Source organism: Clarias gariepinus, chromosome 21 (genome assembly GCF_024256425.1).
Source record: "Clarias gariepinus isolate MV-2021 ecotype Netherlands chromosome 21, CGAR_prim_01v2, whole genome shotgun sequence".
Taxonomy (NCBI): Eukaryota; Metazoa; Chordata; class Actinopteri; order Siluriformes; family Clariidae; genus Clarias; species Clarias gariepinus.
This window is the reverse complement of record NC_071120.1, coordinates 2,315,001-2,332,531: the sequence shown is the minus strand read 5'-3', so window position 1 is coordinate 2,332,531 and position 17,531 is coordinate 2,315,001. Positions and strand designations below refer to the sequence as shown.

At 42.5% G+C, this 17,531-nt stretch overlaps 2 protein-coding genes across 3 annotated transcripts in view; one reads left to right on the top strand and one right to left on the bottom strand.

Moving 5' to 3' along the window:
* Positions 1 to 2,141: 2,141 nt before the first annotated feature.
* tal2 (T-cell acute lymphocytic leukemia 2) lies at positions 2,142 to 4,154 on the top strand. Its single transcript, XM_053481420.1, has 2 exons — positions 2,142 to 2,340; positions 3,141 to 4,154. Exon 2 carries the CDS (start codon positions 3,148 to 3,150, stop codon positions 3,457 to 3,459), a length of 312 nt encoding a protein of 103 aa, XP_053337395.1. The 5' UTR covers positions 2,142 to 2,340; positions 3,141 to 3,147; the 3' UTR covers positions 3,460 to 4,154.
* Positions 4,155 to 10,019: 5,865 nt separating this feature from the next.
* The window catches only part of gak (cyclin G associated kinase), a 25,050-nt gene continuing 17,538 nt past the window's right edge, over positions 10,020 to 17,531 (bottom strand). Inside the window, exons 16-28 of one of the 2 annotated variants that reach the window (XM_053480951.1) lie at positions 17,310 to 17,504; positions 17,070 to 17,187; positions 15,525 to 15,604; positions 15,101 to 15,294; positions 14,805 to 14,969; positions 13,968 to 14,360; positions 13,625 to 13,762; positions 13,264 to 13,404; positions 13,039 to 13,128; positions 12,700 to 12,945; positions 12,416 to 12,567; positions 12,121 to 12,297; positions 10,020 to 11,993 (exon numbers count right to left, since the gene is read on the bottom strand). In XM_053480951.1, the coding sequence (XP_053336926.1) occupies positions 11,892 to 11,993; positions 12,121 to 12,297; positions 12,416 to 12,567; positions 12,700 to 12,945; positions 13,039 to 13,128; positions 13,264 to 13,404; positions 13,625 to 13,762; positions 13,968 to 14,360; positions 14,805 to 14,969; positions 15,101 to 15,294; positions 15,525 to 15,604; positions 17,070 to 17,187; positions 17,310 to 17,504 (2,191 nt within the window). In that variant the 3' untranslated portion in view covers positions 10,020 to 11,891. The remainder of the gene's footprint in view (positions 11,994 to 12,120; positions 12,298 to 12,415; positions 12,568 to 12,699; positions 12,946 to 13,038; positions 13,129 to 13,263; positions 13,405 to 13,624; positions 13,763 to 13,967; positions 14,361 to 14,804; positions 14,970 to 15,100; positions 15,295 to 15,524; positions 15,605 to 17,069; positions 17,188 to 17,309; positions 17,505 to 17,531) is intronic. The other variant, XM_053480952.1, reaches the window with a different exon arrangement.

Sequence of the window (17,531 nt, the reverse complement as noted above, 5' to 3'; positions counted from 1 at the left end):
TGATAAAAGCATGAACTAGTTTTTCTGCATCGTTTAGTGACAATATATTTCTTATCTTGGCAATATTTCTAAGGTGAAAGAATGCTATCCTGGTAATATTATCACACCGAGGTCTTTTACTATTGCACTAGATGGAACAGAAATGCCTTCCATAGTTACTATGTGATCAAAAAGCTTACTTCTAGCTGCATGTGGTTCTAGTACCAGTACTTCTGTCTTGTCAGGATTAAGCAGAAGAAAGTTAATCAACATCCAGTCTCTTATGTCCTGCACACATACCTCATCTTTATTAAGCAGGCTTTTCTCATTTGACATAACTGAGACATGAAACTGTGTGTCATCAGCATAACAGGAAAAACTAACACCATGCTTATGAATTATGTTTCCCAGAGGAAGTGCGTAAAGAGAAAGAAAGCAATGGGCCTAAACTTAACTTGAGAACATGCCTAATAATCACCATTTAAATCTACAAAAATATCAAAAAAATATTCCTGGTTGTGATGTGGTGTGGTCAGTTCATCATCTGCATCAATTAAATTGTCTGATTTCAAGGCCTGAATATTTTTTTTGGCCTAATGTTTATGAAGTCGTCACTACTGTATGTTGTAGCTTTTCTATACTTCAGGATGCTCTCCATGCTCTTTCGCACTAAGGATGACCTGTGGGTTTGGAACACTGGCTGGGAATCAAACTTTAGGTCTTTAGGTCTGAATTTCCTACTTGTACACTGCGTATGTCGTATATTTGTGGTGAGAGAGCTGCAGGAGGAAGTAGACGTACGATCATTTTACTGACGCTCAGGACAAATTTAGTTCAGCTTTGAATGGCCAGTGCAGGTGGTGTGTGTGTGTGTGTGTGTGTGTGTGTGTGTGTGTGTGTGTGTGTGTGTGTGTGTGTGTGTTTGGGTGTGTGTGTCTGTGTGTGTGAATACACTCCGGCTGCCCTCCATAATCCCATTATGCAAATCCCCAAAAATCCAAGAGACTTTTCACAAAAACACTCCAGCGCTTAGAGGAGAAAACACACACACAATGTCTTCAGCTAGACAGACGCTTCAGATCTGAGAGGAGAGAGTGAGACAGAGAGATAGAGGGGGGTGGTGGAGGGGTGAAAAAGCAAGAGAGTGATGAGACTGAGGGAGAAAAACATAAAAGGAAAAATATTTTGTTTAAAAAAATTTGCACTGGCTGAATTTTCCGGAAAAAAATTATATATACAGTACATATATAAAAGTTTAAAATTTGAAGAGATACAGAGAGAGAGAGAGAGAAAGAAGAGAGAGAGAGCTTTGGGTCATTTGGTAAACCCTCAGGTTTTGGTGAATTTTTTCATAAGTGTGTAAATGATGTGCAGCGCCGCTGGTCAGGCTAAACCAGATCCCCACACAGCTGATAGAGCCCGAGTCTAGCCAATCAGAACCTCCTCTTACTGACAGGGTTATTAGAAGACAGACGACAACTGAGTACACACACACACACACACACACACACACAGAGGTATAAAAAACACGAGAAACTAACACCTGAGGTCTGACCGTCAGCCTGTATGTGTAATTTGGATTAAAGTAATGTTTCTTTCACTGAACAAATCCTCAGTAAATAACTATATTGACATTATATTAGGGACGACACTTCATGTAATGTAATAATCACAAGTAACAGCTTCCTGATACATTTAGGACTAGAGATTTTATTGAACAGATACATTCTTAAACATTTGATTCAGCATAATCTGGTTTCATTCTAGCAATAATCCACATCGTAATTTCACATACACTATCTTTAAACACTCTCGCTCCTGGGGAAAAGTTTATAAACCCGTTTTACAACCACTGCTGTGTTTACTAAAAGTTAAGACAGTATCATAAAAGCCTATTGTGCTTTAAAAGGACATGTCTCGACTGCCTGATTTTATAATTTGTTTAAATCACAAAAATGCTCCCCATGAGAGTTCTGATTAAAAACAAGTGTGTTAATGTTATTGTACTGTTATTACTGGCTGGTTGAAGTGTGTGTGTGTGTGTGTGTGTGTGTGTGTGTGTGTGTGTGTGTGTGTTAGGGATGTGTGTTTGTCCGAGTGAATACAATACAGCTATAAAATTCATAATCCCTTTCCCGTACTGCCGTCCCCCCCCCCCTCCATTCCTCCATCCCTCCCTCTCTTCATCTATTCTTCCGTCTCAGAGTCTCTCAGAAGCGAGCAGTAAAGAGACGCACTGCCCGAGTCTCGGCGAGAGGACACACTGACGCCCACAGGGAGAGGACACACTGACTGGTATCTCTCCGAGAGCTGGGTGAGAAGACGGGACTCTCTGAAGCTTGTAGTGAGACACACTCACAGGTAAGCTCTCTACATGGGCTTCAGATGCTTCCTAGTAAATTGTGACGCCATATAAATTTAGTGTCTTGAGTATATCAGTGTATTAGTGTATATAAATAATCTGCAGTAATGATTGGTGACTGGTGACTTCTTTGAGGTAGAATCTTAAGAACCATCTTCCACATGTTGTTTATAATATAGTCTGATAATCTCATCATTATTATCTCATAATAACCTAGAAAACCGGTATTTGTTTTTAATGTGTGTGTTTAAGCTCTTCATCATGATGATGCCGACTGAACGAAGCAGATTTATTTAACTATAAAGATTTTTAAGTGCAAATAGAGCTAAAGCAATCTGCTTCTTTAAAAATCTAATTTTTTTATCTGAACCTTATTATAATATACAGAAATTCCGAACCCATGTTATAGTTTTACAAAATAAAAGTTCCTATGTGGAATTATGTTATAATTTCTCTAGTGCTGCAACTTTACAGAACAAATCTCATCCTCTTTTATAATGTAACTACAGTGTTAAAGATCATATCTAGTCATTTTATATTTATTTATCTCAGGTGTTTGTATGTAATATTTTAGAATCACTGTAGAAAATTTGCTTTTATTTTATGATGCAAGAAATCTGTGAGACACAAGCTAGTTTCTCTTTTTACGTTTTTACTCTTTTTACAGATGAAATCAAGCTTTTTTTATTGTAATGTCAGTGATTAAACCCCCAACCCTTCTGATGTAATGATGCAGAAAAGCGAGAGACTAATCCCCCCTACCCCCCCCTCCCCCACCCTCTCTCTCTCTGTCTCTCAGCTCCAGCATGACACGTAAGGTGCTCAGTAACACCCGCGAGCGCTGGCGGCAGCAGAGCGTGAACACGGCGTTCGCGGAACTCAGGAAGCTCATCCCAACTCATCCTCCTGAGAAGAAGCTGAGCAAGAACGAGATCCTGAGACTGGCCATGCGCTACATCACCTTCCTGCTCACGCTGCTGGAGAACCAGAGAGACAGAGCGACAGAACCTTCCTCCTCCACCCTCATCACGCTCATCACGGGGAACATGAGGAACCTGAGCTCACAGACGGAAACGCACTCTCCTGGGTCCGGCAGTGACGGTGCGGAGACATGGTAGAACCGAAAATACAGTCTGGAGAACTTAAAGAACCTTCTGGAGCTACACGGACTGTGTGGGAAAAATGCATCGAGTGTTTGGGCTCTAGATTCACTGTAATGAGCTCCTCTGCAGTACTTACACAAACTTCTCCATCTCGAGCCCCTGCTTGATCTGCATGAATCATCTGCTTTAATTCAGATGGAGAACTTTTACTCCACCATGATGTAGTTCTTAAATTGTTCTTTCATTTGTGATGAACAGAGCAGCCAAATGTACAACGACAGGCAAACTCTAGAACCTCTGCAGCGCTGTGTAGGAAGCCTGGAACCTCACGAGCAAACTCTAGAACCTCGGCTGTGTTCACAATAGGAGGCTCTAGAACCTCTGTTCTAATAGTGAGGAATCTATATTAGATCCTGTCCTCGCACTTCCTTTCTCTTAGAAGACACACACACACACACACACACACACACACATTGACCAAGAACAGCACTATAATGATTTCCAATGTGGTAGACAGGATTTAGTGGGTTTTAAAGGTTGGGCTGAAACTAATGTTCTGATAACGTTGTGAACGTTGTGATAACGTTGCAGCAGCGTTGTAGAAACGTTCAGAGCCCGTTCAGGAACATTTCCAAGTTGCGCCAGGTTTAACTCTGTCCCTGACCTCATGTAGCGTTATTATTTATGGCATTTATTTGTTATCATTAAAATATTTTTTTAAGGAATGTAAAAAAATATTTAATATTAACAGTTTTTCTTTTAAAGGTAAATTATTTATTTGTATTTATTCTGTTTTATATTTATGACCATCATATCGTCCTGTCGTGATTACTCTGTACATAATAACCATTTTTATTTTTATTTTTTTGTTTTTTTACATTTCTAAATTATTTGTTAATTTATTGAACAGAAATAAAATTTTAGATTTTTTGAAAACAAAATCACAGCCAAAGATTGTTTTTATTTATTGTTTATATTTCTGCCCAGTACCTCTGAGTGTTTGTCAACACTGGAACGTATTATTAATTGGATCAATGTAACACTTTTACTCAATAAAATGTGAACACAAACATCCTGAAGAGTTTAGAGTGTGAGTTTAGACACACACACTATAGACACACACACTGTACACTCACACACTATACACACACACACACACTATAGACACACACACTATACACAAAATCAGTCAGAGTTTCTAAATGATAAGCCCAGTAGGACTAAAGCTGGGACAAATCGAAGGTGTCCACTGAGAAGTTTGTGTGTGAAATAGTTTAGATAAACTCGTATTAAAAGGATACAAACACACGGTGCCATTAAACCTGATGCCACAATGGAAACGTCATAAAAGCACATGTGTGTGTGTTTAGCAGTGTTTATTGGCTCTGATGATCATTTAAGAGGTGTGTGACCATAGTGATGACCCCACCGATGGTCAACCGAGAGTCAGGTTGCCATGACGACAGCCTTTGTGGGGTCATTTAGGAGATGTGTGACCATAGCGATGAGCTTTGTGATGGCCGGAGTGTCCTGAGAGCAGAGAGAAAGCACAGCTTAACTTATCACCTAAAGGTCAGAGGTCACGCTGGAGTCAAAACTGACCAAGTAGGGCTGTGTGTGTGTGTGTGTGTGTGTGAGACCTCTAGCCAAATAAACTTTGTTTCCTGTTGGAGTTGATGACGGTTGTTGTTGTTGTTTAGTTCCAGACAGAAAGAGTTCAGACGTCTGATCAAGTGGAAGGTTTTACAGTAATTCTTATGTTAGAAGTTTGACTTGTTTAACACCAGCTGCTAAATGAAGTGATGATTTATTCACTGGGTTTTTGTATGAGGTTAATATTAATAATCATTATTAGACAGGATTGATTTAATGGAGCTTCAGTTCCCTTCTTCAGCTGTTCTCACTTTATATTATTAGATTTATTAGATAATCACTTTAATATTAGTTTTAATTTGATCACTTTATCTGCCAGCGATTCTGTCCATCAGTTATTATTATGTTTTTATTGATAGTTACAGTTGTATGTTATCTTTACGTTAGTTATTACTATAGTATAACTATAGTTAGTTATTATTTTGTTAGTTACAGTCGTTAGTTATTATTACATTAGTGACAGTCGTGTGTTATTTAGTTAGTTACAGTCGTTAGTTATTGGACCTGGAATCCATATTAACCAGCGTCCTAACACACAGTATGAGTGCAGATCAATCCCTGCTATCTGTTATCACCCAGATGAGGATGGGTTCCCTGTTGAGTCTGGTTCCTCTCAAGGTTTCTTCCTATTCCCATCTCAGGGAGTTTTTCCCTCAGCACCGTCACCCTCAGCTCGTTCATCAGGGACAATCTGATCATTCTGATTCACACACACTCACATTCCATACAAACTTATACAAATTTCCATAATATTCTTTTGATTGTGTAAAGCTGCTTTGCGACAATGAGAATTGTTAAAAGCGCTATACAAATAAAATTGAATTTAATTGAAAGTTACTAATCAATTAATAGGTATTATTACAGTCGTTAGTTATTGTTACGTTAGTTACAGTCGTTAGTTATTGTTACGTTAGTTACAGTTAGTTATTGTTACGTTAGTTACAGTCGTTAGTTATTGTTACGTTAGTTACAGTTAGTTATTGTTACGTTAGTTACAGTCGTTAGTTATTGTTACGTTTGTTGCAGTTAGTTGTTGTTAGGTTAGTTACAGTCGTTAGTTGTTGTTACGTTAGTTACAGTCGTTAGTTATTGTTACGTTAGTTACAGTTAGTTATTGTTACGTTAGTTACAGTCGTTAGTTGTTGTTACATTAGTTACAGTCGTTAGTTATTGTTACGTTAGTTGCAGTCGTTAGTTATTGTTACGTTAGTTGCAGTTAGTTGTTGTTAGGTTAGTTACAGTCGTTAGTTATTGTTACGTTGGTTACAGTTAGTTATTGTTACGTTAGTTACAGTTAGTGATTGTTACGTTAGTTACAGTCGTTAGTTATTGTTACGTTAGTTGCAGTTAGTTGTTGTTAGGTTAGTTACAGTCGTTAGTTATTGTTACGTTAGTTGCAGTTAGTTGTTGTTAGGTTAGTTACAGTCGTTAGTTGTTGTTACGTTAGTTACAGTCGTTAGTTATTGTTACGTTAGTTACAGTCGTTAGTTGTTGTTACGTTAGTTACAGTTAGTTATTGTTACGTTAGTTACAGTTAGTTATTGTTACGTTAGTTACAGTCGTTAGTTGTTGTTACGTTAGTTACAGTCGTTAGTTATTGTTACATTAGTTACAGTCGTTAGTTATTGTTACGTTAGTTGCAGTCGTTAGTTATTGTTACGTTAGTTGCAGTTAGTTGTTGTTAGGTTAGTTACAGTCGTTAGTTATTGTTACGTTGGTTACAGTTAGTTATTGTTACGTTAGTTACAGTTAGTTATTGTTACGTTAGTTACAGTCGTTAGTTATTGTTACGTTAGTTGCAGTTAGTTGTTGTTAGGTTAGTTACAGTCGTTAGTTATTGTTACGTTAGTTGCAGTTAGTTGTTGTTAGGTTAGTTACAGTCGTTAGTTGTTGTTAGGTTAGTTACAGTCGTTAGTTGTTGTTACGTTAGTTACAGTCGTAAGTTGTTGTGCTGGTGCTGAGTCAGAGATGAGTTTAATAAGTAATGAGCTCGCTTTTCATTTTAGACGACTATATTTAATTTTAACATTCAATTTTAATATTATTTGTTACACACACAATAACAAACCGAGGATCATAAATGCAGCTGATACACACACACACACACACACTTACACACAACCTGCTGTTCCACAACTCAGACACGGCGGCTGTGTTAGTGTCTAAAACCCCTGAGTAAACAGCAGAGTTAAACACTCAGACCTGCTGTTTCCTCCCATGTGTGTGTGTGTGTGTGTGTGTGTGTGTGTGTGTGTGTGTGTGTGTGTGTGTGTGTGCATGTGTGGGTGTGAGTGTGTGAGGGGTGTGTGGGGTGTGTGTTCTCCCCTCACACGAGTCTTAATGTGATGATAATAAAGAGCTCTGAGCATCTTTCCTTATCTCTCTCTCACACTCAGACTAAATCTGATATCACACTACAGCAGATCTCACACACACACACACACACACACACACACACACACACACCCTTTCTTAAACCCGTTTCTTCTTCCTTCTTTCCTTTTCTTTCTCAGACACACTCTCTCTGTCTCTCATAACATTTACTCACACACACACACACACATACACACACACACATACACACACACACATACACATCTCACGCTCATTCATACCATCTTCGTCTCTAAAGCACTTCTGTGTGTGTGTGTGTGTGCGTGCAGTTGGATGAATGAGTGTGTGGTATTAGCCGATTAGCCTGATCTCTTTATCTGCCCCTGTAGCGAGTTCACACTCTGCATGTTAACATTTCTCCACTTTCTCTCTGAATCGCTCTGTCTTTATCCCTGAAAAGAAAATCGCATTGAGGTGGAGGGTGTGTGTGTGTGTGTGTGTGTGAGAGAGAGAGAGAGAGAGAGCGAGAGAGCGTTATCAGTATGTGACAGGCTGTCCACAGTGTGTGTGTGTGTGTGTGTGTGTGGACAGGTGCAGTGTGAGCTGGAGGGAGGCCCATTGTTGGCGCTCTCCTCTTGGAGCACTCTTTCACACCACACACTCGCATTTTAATCAGATTAAGCAAATCTCTACTTCAGAAAGCATCATGCTGGAACTCTGGAGAGAGACAGAGAGAGACAGAGAGACAGAGAGACATTGTGTCTTAGTACAACAGACTGCAGGGACACACTTACTTTTTTGCCTAACGTTAGCATTTTACCTCCAACCAGTAGCTGTGAAAAGCACTTTACTGTCAACCTTTAGCTCTGAATTAGAGTAATCTGATTAACGTACGCGCTGCTAGCCACCGTGTGTTAGCATGCTAGCTAAAAACCTGTGTGCATCTGTTTAAACCGACTTGCTCATTAAGATCAAAATCATGAAACCTGAAGCCTGTTAGCCGAACAGCTAATCAGCTCTCTAACGCTAGAACTTCTCCAGCTAAAACGATCAACCCTGTTTCATTTCCCCCTCGTTTTATCACATGATATCGCCGGCGCTCACTACGAGTCTCGCTCTAATCCTTTACTTAGATGCTGATCTTCACCTTTCTGTGTCCCGCTTAGACTAAACCACGGCCACATGACGGAGGGCGGGAATAAAGTACGACCCCGTAGTCTGGTCCTCTAACAGACGCCACGAGACGCGCGCTAATGACACGAAGAATGATGTATTACTCATTACATCATGTCTGCTCTTGTGTTAAACGTATAAAGAATCTGTGTTTATGTTAGATTATATTATATAATACACTTCCGTCTTATCAGTGTGAACAATTATATCTGATGATATCAGAATCATATTTACACGGCTAATCTGAATGCTTCTAGAATACACTTCCAGACTTGTTTGTTTTTTTATTGTAATTTCTAATTTTAAATGTTGTGTGTGATTGTAGCGAGTATAATATATTGTTTTTATTTACTCACCAGATTCATCCTTCATCACATGATTTACATGTTAAAACACACAATGTCACGTTTCCACTTGAATTCAGCTCATAACATGGTGAAGAGAACAACCCTTCTGACCAGCACTCTCATTCCAGTGCCCCACAAATGCCCCACAAATGCCCCACTGGTGCCTGTTATTGTGTGTAATTGGTGTGAAGTCGACGCCCCGTGTCTCAGCTCTGGCGTGTGACATTCAGACCAAATCTGCGTTCCTGTCCTCGTCTCCACCTCAATAACCAACACTGTCAGTATGAAGAACATCAGAGGAAGTCAACATTTCACTCTAAAACACACTTTGTTTTATCAGGGGAAAAATTCAACTTTCTCAGATTTTCCCCCCAAATTACTAAGTGGGTCAGTGGGATCAAGACACACACACACACATATAGCAATGCACTGAATGTTGTCGTGTCACACTCCAAGCTGAGCTGTAAGGCTTGTAATAAATAATACCTGGTGTAGGGTGTAGAGCTGAACCTCCATCCAGTGGACAGGAAAGTGTACGAGTGTGTCTCAGCGTGATCAAGTTTTAAAGCTCAGTTTGGATTTCTCAGGTTATAAACTCAGGTGTGTGTGTGTGTGTGTGTGTGTCTGTAGATGTTTAAGTGGAGGATTAATGTCACTACAGGAGACAGCAGCGGTCTGGAGCTGTGAGGAACACTGCTGAGATACCTGCAGGTGAAACCCAGGTGGAGGTTTAGACAGTGGAGACGAGGACATGTGACTCACGAATCATAATCAAAGTGCTAAAGTATAAAAGCAATAAAACTGTTAGCTGTTGTTGGAATATAACCAACTTACAATAATTTGGGTTCCTAAGACAAATCCAGTTGTTGATAGTTTTCCTGTAAGAGTGTGTAACATGGAGTGTGTTCTTCTTCACTGTCTCATACACACGTCTACAACACAGCACTGGGTTCAGTCTTAAAACCGCAACATGACGATAAATCAGAATTAAAGACCCGCAATTAACGATGGACTAAATTAAAATTTAATAAATAAATTAAATAAATAAAAACACACTTGAGTCTGATCTAGATGTTGATTGAGGTTTATTTTTCATTCAATCAAAAAAACAAAAAACAGGCAGATCATGTGAGTCAGTCTTTAGCAAGACCGATTAAAGAAAATAAAGGGAAACTAAGGTGTAAGGCCCTGAAGAACAACAAAACTACAAAATAATAGAAAGAGGCGTCCTTTACCAAAATAGAGCATTATTTTACAGAGTTCTGTTCATGAAGGAGGGATGAGGAACCGGAACACACTGACGAGCAACGAGACAAAATCATCATCAGTAAGTTTAACTTTAATCACAATCAATTTCCTTTGAAATCTGAAGATGCTGATGTTTTATTTCTCATGAAAACTCACTGTTAAATCTCACAAAAATGGAGGTTTATTCCCCGACTCAGCACACACACACACACACACACACACACACACACACACACGCGCGCGCGCGCACTAACCAGCATTGTGTTTTTCTAACTAAATTAGGTTTTATAGTGTTCTCATGACCCCCCCCCAAAAAAAACAAAAAAACAACAATCAATCAATCACGCTTCCTTTCACTATAATACAACATTAACGCTTGTGTGTGTGTGTGTGTGTGTGTAAGATCAGACTATGATGTCACATCATTACACACAAAGGAGGCGTGTCTCTCAGCCTGAGGATCTCTCCAACTCTGCTGGTTAGTGCGCTGTGCTTGAACACACACACACACACACTCTCTCATGTGAGATCAAGTCTACAGGTTTCATCATCCAGTGTGTTACTGTGTGTGTGTGTGTGTGTGTGTGTGTGTGTGTGTGTGTGTGTGTGTGTGTGTGTTCCTACCCCACCCTGAGCTCTAACACCTCGTCCATCACTGTGAGTCATGATCAGCTTCTCCAACACCATAAATACTGCACAAGTCCTTCAGCGTCTCCTCTTAATTACATCTTCACACAAAAATATTTTTAACCTCGAGCTAAAATCTGTAATCAGTCCTCTTTTATAAAGCGATTAAATAATGATTCATAAACAACTACAGCAACAACAACAACAACAAAAAAGCTTCATTTTCTCTTTCTCTGTCTTACACTCTCTCTCTCTCTCTCTCTCTCTCTCTCTCACACACTCGTGATATACAGGGTAATATTGTACATTTGGTCATGTTTCGGAGCAGAGGAATGACGCACGCCGTGTGATGATGATGATGATGATTAGCGCCACACTGATGATGATGATGATGATGATGAAACGTTAAAGAGGGGAATGATGAATGATGAATGCCTCTGGAACACGCTGGAGTTCAGCTGATAAGAGCTTTGTTTTTAAGATAGAAAGCACATTCACATCTGTAGGTGCTTTGGAATGATTTTTGCTGCATACACACACTTACTCCCTCTCTCTCTCACACACACACACACACACACACACTCATGCTTCATGGTGACATCAGTGGCCTGCGTGCAGCCTCACGAACAATAAATAAGACTGTTCATAAACACAGAGACGCGCACACACACACACACACACACACACACACACACAGCGACGGATTTAACAATACACTGATTGGTGATACGGAACGTTAACATAAATACCAGATGACAGAAAAATAAGATTTAAAAGAAATAAGTACACAAAAGTAAAGAAGAGTAAGTGACCCACATTGCTTTCATTTGTGTTCCCTTAACCACACACACACACACACACACACACACACACACACACAGAACTTCCTCCTCCAGCTGTCTGTCCTTTCACTGAGAGACAGACCGGTCTGTCTGTCTGTTTAAAGGCATGTTGTGTTACAGAGAGGTGTGTTTACGCTGCGCTTTCCCTCTGTAGCAGGTTCCTGTCTGAAGAAGCGTCTCCCCGTCTTCCCGTCAGAGACAGAGGAGCGTGCGGTTCCGTCACTCAGAAGAGCGCTTTAGATCCTTGGTTCTCGAACTCGGACCAGGCGTCATTCAGCTCCATGAAGATCATCTTAGCGTACTGTTCGTACGGCTTCCCCGCCGCCTGCATCACACACACACACACAAACACACACACCAGAGGAACTGAGTTTAATCTAGTCATGGGGAAAGTTACAACTTGATATGTACTGAATGATGCGTGTGTGTGTGTGTGTATGAGAGAGAGAGACCTTGTCGGGATGGACGATCAGCGCCGCTTTCCTGTAGAACTTCTTGACCTGGTCCGGGGTGAGCAGGTCGGCCATGCTGAGGGGTTTCCAGCGCGTCTCTCCCTCCCACAGCACCGTGTGTAGTGTCGAGAGCAGAGCGCGGATGTTCCTCTCCTTCCCCTCGATCCAGTCCAAGATCTAACACACACACACACACACACACACACACACACACACACATTAACACACACATTAACACACACACACTAACAATTTACACTTATGTGTGTGCGTAGGTGTGTGTGTGTGTGTGTACCTGTAGTTTGAGTGGATCCATATCTCGACTCATTTCCTGTTTCCTCATCTCTGCGATGGTGCGAGCCCCGCCCCTTTTATCCGGTTTGGAGGCGAAGCCCTGATTGGATAACAAATCCTCAAAATCATCCTCCTTCACTTTGGGCCTCGGACCTGCGCGCACACACACACACACACACACACACACACACACACACACAGTTACATTACAGCGTTCTTGTCTATAGACGTTTTCCTGTGTGTGTGTGTGTGTGTGTGTGTGTGCGCGGCTGTGTGTGTGTGTACCAAATCCAGGTGCCCTGTGACCTCGCTCGTCTCGTCCTCCAATCACACTGAAGCCGAGGTTGTAGTTGGGCTTTGCTGATTGGGTGGTGCTGGGTTTGGGGGCGGAGCTTGGAGGTGCCCAGGGTTTATTGGCGGGCTGAGACGCCGCCTGCTGCTGCTGCCACGACTGACTCGACTGACTCTTTGACGGTCCAGCAGGGGGCGCTGATTTAAAACCAGAACCTGAGAACCCGCTGCTGGAGGAGCCTGAAACACACACACACACACACACACGGGGTCAGTCGGAAATGATCTGGTTTAATGTGTGTGGGTGTGTGTGTGTGTGTGTGAGATTCTGACCTGGCAGAGTGGAGCCCAGGTTCCCGAGGTCAGCAAAGGGGTCAAAGCTCTGAGACTTGGCCTTGGAAAATGATGTGTTCACACCTGGAGCTAACACACACACACACACACACACACACAGTATACATCTGTATCTATACAAACACAAACACCAGTAGACCAGTAATACACCAGTGTAGAAACTGCAGCTGCACTGATTGTGTGATTGATCAGCTGATTGGTTACCAGTGAAGGCGGGTTTTTTAGCATTAGCAGACATGCTAGCGGTGGTTCCGGAGGTTCCGGAGGTCCAGCTGTCCCAGCCTCCCAATAAATCAGGCTGACTCGCTGATGATGTCATCCTGGGCACATCCGCCGTGAGCTTATCTAATCAATTAGCATTAAGATCACATCTGATTAACACTCTGATTTATTAAACACACACACACACACACACACACACACACACACACACCTCCCAACACCAAATCGACAAAAATCAGCTTAGACAGGAGAATTACACTGCCATAGGATTTGACAGCCAATCAGGCTTTAGGATGAGGTCATGTGACTCTACAGAGTGGTGATAAGAGACGTGAGGTCTTACTGAGGTTAAACAGGCTGGAGTTGGTGGCAGGAGGCGGAGCTTTGAAACCACTCCCCTCTGACCCAAGCAGGTCACCTAAGAGGTCTGATCCACCTGTGACCCCTGACCCCACGCCAAACGGGTCGAAGATGTCATTCACTGTGGAGAGAGAGAGAGAGAGAGAGAGAGAGAGAGAGAGGTGAGAGTTCTGAACACCCCAGACCTGAGGATCCAGAGGTCTACAGGAGAACATTTCCACTACGGTGATGATTCTGTCATAAACCTCATGGAGCTTCTAAAACACTCATCAGATCCCGGGTGGAACCTTGTGGAGGTAGAGCTGAGGGGCAGTACCGTGTCCTACCTTTGGGGGCAGCAGGAGCAGCGGTGGGGGCAGTTGTGTTGGGGGCAGCTGCAGGCTGGCTGGGCGCGTTGCTGAAGAACAGATCCTCCGTGTCTGGTGTATGGGCGGGGCCAGGGGCGGCGCAAAACAAGTCGTTGAGCAGATCACTGTTACTGGAGCAACTCTTCATCCCTGTTTCCGGGGCGACGGGCGGAGGACAGGGGTCAGAGTTCAGGCCCAGCAGGTCCTCCGTGTCAGGCTGCGGGTCAGAGGGGCCGAACTCCGCCTCGAACAGGGGCTCGCTGGCATCACGTGACAGGGGCCCCTCCACAGGGGCGGAGTAGGAGACGGACTCCTCGCCCGATTCGCCGCCACTCAGATCGTCCTGGTCGTCCACACGCGACCCGCCCATGTCTGGACAACAGAACCAACAGTTACAGGAACGTCTGAACATCTAAAGTAAGCTCCTTGGTAAAGTACATCCCATAATACTTTAAATCATCTCGCACATTCCTATACAGGTTTCTCAGTGGGGGCGGGGCTTAATTAACAAACGTAAACTTGATCACAATTATTTACTTAGCGTACAGTTTAATGAAGCAACATTATAATTAGCCTAATAACCTGACTAGCGACCTGAACGTTAGCATCAGCACAGTGATAAATAAAGGCAAGCTAGCTTAGCTAAGCAGAAGAAAGGCTAGCAACGAGGTCATGTGATCAAGTCTGTGGAATGTGAAACAGCTCATTGCTCATTGTCATTATTACAGCAAAGCTGTGCAAGTACTGGGCTTTAGAGCATTAATATTGGCACCCTCTTTAGACCCCATTGTAAGTGTGAGGTGAGAGCAGCGTTACCCTCCCAGTCCAGCGTCTGGAAGAAGTTGTTAGCGTTGGAGTCTGTGCTGGTGCTGGGCGGTGAGGGGGAGTCTTCATGAGGTTCTTCAGGAGAACAATCCGGCTCTGCACTGCCCGAGTCATAGAACGCTGTAGAACCCGGCTGCCGAGGAAGTTCTGGCTTCCCTGCAGAAACGGCAAGAGAAGAACGAACACGCTGATATATAGGACCGATCGTATAACTGCAGAGAACCGACGTTTCCCGTATCTCAACACCAACAACCAGAATAAGACAGACTGGAGGTGGAGCTCCTCACCAAACTTGGCCAGGATCTCCTGCTGCTCGTCTCGGCTGGAGAACAGGATCTTGGGATTTAGGCCTTTAGTGGAGAAGTTGTCCCAGGGTGGGGTCTTGTGGGCGGGGCGATCGCGAGGCTCCACCTCCACATCCAGGTTCACTTGGAACAGGTCGGGGTATTTCTCCTGGATGTCACATGCGTCCAGATCATACCTGTAACACACACACACACACACACACACACACACACACACACACACATCAGCATTATATCTTATACAACAGTACATCATTTATACATTTGTTTAAATATACAAATAACTCCAAATTATCATTAGAGAGAGAGAGAGAGAGAGAGAGAGACAGACAGACAGAGAGAGAGAGAGAGAGAGAGAGAGAGTAAATGAGTCTCTGATCTGAGATCAGCTCTGTCCCTCACTCACTTGGCAAATTTGACGGTCGTGGCGTTTCGAGGAACAAAACCAGTGTGGAACTGGATCTGGAACATCTTCATGGAGGCCATCTATACAAAACACACACACACACACCGAAATATATTAACACACACACACACAACACTCTAGAACAGGGTGTTACAGAATATGGGACCTGGCCCACACCTCAGATTAGCAATGCAGTAATACACTGTATAAGTACAAGTTAACTACCCTGAGATAATATTGCATCATCATTAATAAACCGTTAGTCTTGTGGTCTATCTGGAGATCGTTACAGAGACCCTGGATGCGAAACATAACTTAACCCGCCCCTTTCCCTGTTTGACGTCTTTGTTGAGGTCAAGGGTCAAGTAAAAGACTTTTGCCTTCTAGAGAAAGTCTTGCAGCGTCTGTCAGTGGACATCACGTGTAAACGTGCAAACGCCGGAGATGGATTTAAAATCCATACTTTTCAGAGCGTCACTGTTTCTGTCCTCCTGGATCAGCTGGCGTAACTTTTACTTCACATCCATTTTGCTGACACAGCGCCATGTTGTGTCGTCCTTTAAGGTCAGTTTGTTTACTTGGTTTAGTCACGCATCAGAAAAACAAAAAAAACACCACCACTTGTTTGAAAGGTTTCGCCATCAAAAACAGTAAGTAAAGATTTTTTCTATTTTGGTTATTTGTTTTTATGTCTAATACATCTATAAACTTAATAATTTATTATTACAACTGGAGCTTGTAATAATGTTTACATTCTGGACCATTGCACAAAGACACTTTAATAAGTTTAATAAAAGACTTTTTGTGCCTATTTGCACAAAAAAAAACTCTTTCTGTCACCAAATAAAAAAAAAAAATTCAAATGTTCTATTATACAGTATATTTCTATTTTTATCCTAGTTAAATTTAATTTTCTATTGTATTTCTTTTATTCCTATATATTTCTTATTATAAGCTTTAATTTTCTTTTTAAGGTCACTGGCGGTTGTAAAGCATTTCACTGCATATCGTACTGTGTACGACTGTGTATGTGACAAATAATATTAAAATTTTGGAGCTTTTAGGTTCGCAAGGAACAATTTGCGGGCAAACAGTGCCATTACTTTTGCACTAACCTGGAACGTATGTTAAGTCTTTCCAACACTTGAATGTGAGTTAGATTTGCCCTGGTTTCAGCCTCTGACTGCAGTTAAACAGGGAAATTTTGTCCACTAGGTGTGAATGTCCTGTGTCTCAGACTGTCTTCAACGTGAATAAAAACGTTCAATAAAAGTCAGTTACTCATCACTGATCGTTCACGACCTCTGACCCTGAACAGAACTCGGGTTCGGATCTTTAAAGTTTAAAACGTTGGTGTTCGGAGGTTCGAGCTCCAGTCCTGCCAATCTGCCAGTGTTGAGCCCCTGATCGAGACCCTCCACCCTATCTACTCCAGGGGGCGCTGTGTCCTGGCCGACCCTGCGCTCTGACTCCAGACTGTGATGACGTTTGTTATGTAAGGTACACGTGACAAACGAGTCTATCTTATTTCCTAATGATTGACACCTTGGCCTGCAGGCGTCCCCCGAGTGTCGCACGGGCGTGGTAGATGACCACCAGCACGTCTCCCTGCACCAACACGTTGAGGGGAATCTCAGCTCTGCCCTCCTCGATCTTATAGTCCCTGCACACACACACACACACACACAAAGCAAGGGAGAAAGAATTCCATTATCATTATCATCATCATCATCATCTCCAGACTGCATGAACTCCAAACCGTCAGCGTCTGATCATGTGACTCACCTCATCCGGTCGTATTCCTGCGAGGTGGTGGCGACCCGCTCGTCCCCTACGTACACCTCGCAGAAGGGCCGGCAGCCGTTCCTCTGCTTGTTGAAGAGCGGCACGGGCGTCATGATGATGGAGCGCAGCAGGATGGGCTTGCTGTGGGGGATGATGGGCTCCTCCGCCATCATGTCACACATGTACTCGATATACCTGCAATCAACCAATCAATCAATTATC

What these genes read in the sequence shown, in the direction of transcription:
- tal2 (XM_053481420.1), top strand. Translation starts at nt 3,148, where the DNA reads ATGACACGTAAGGTGCTCAGTAACACCCGCGAGCGCTGGCGGCAGCAG.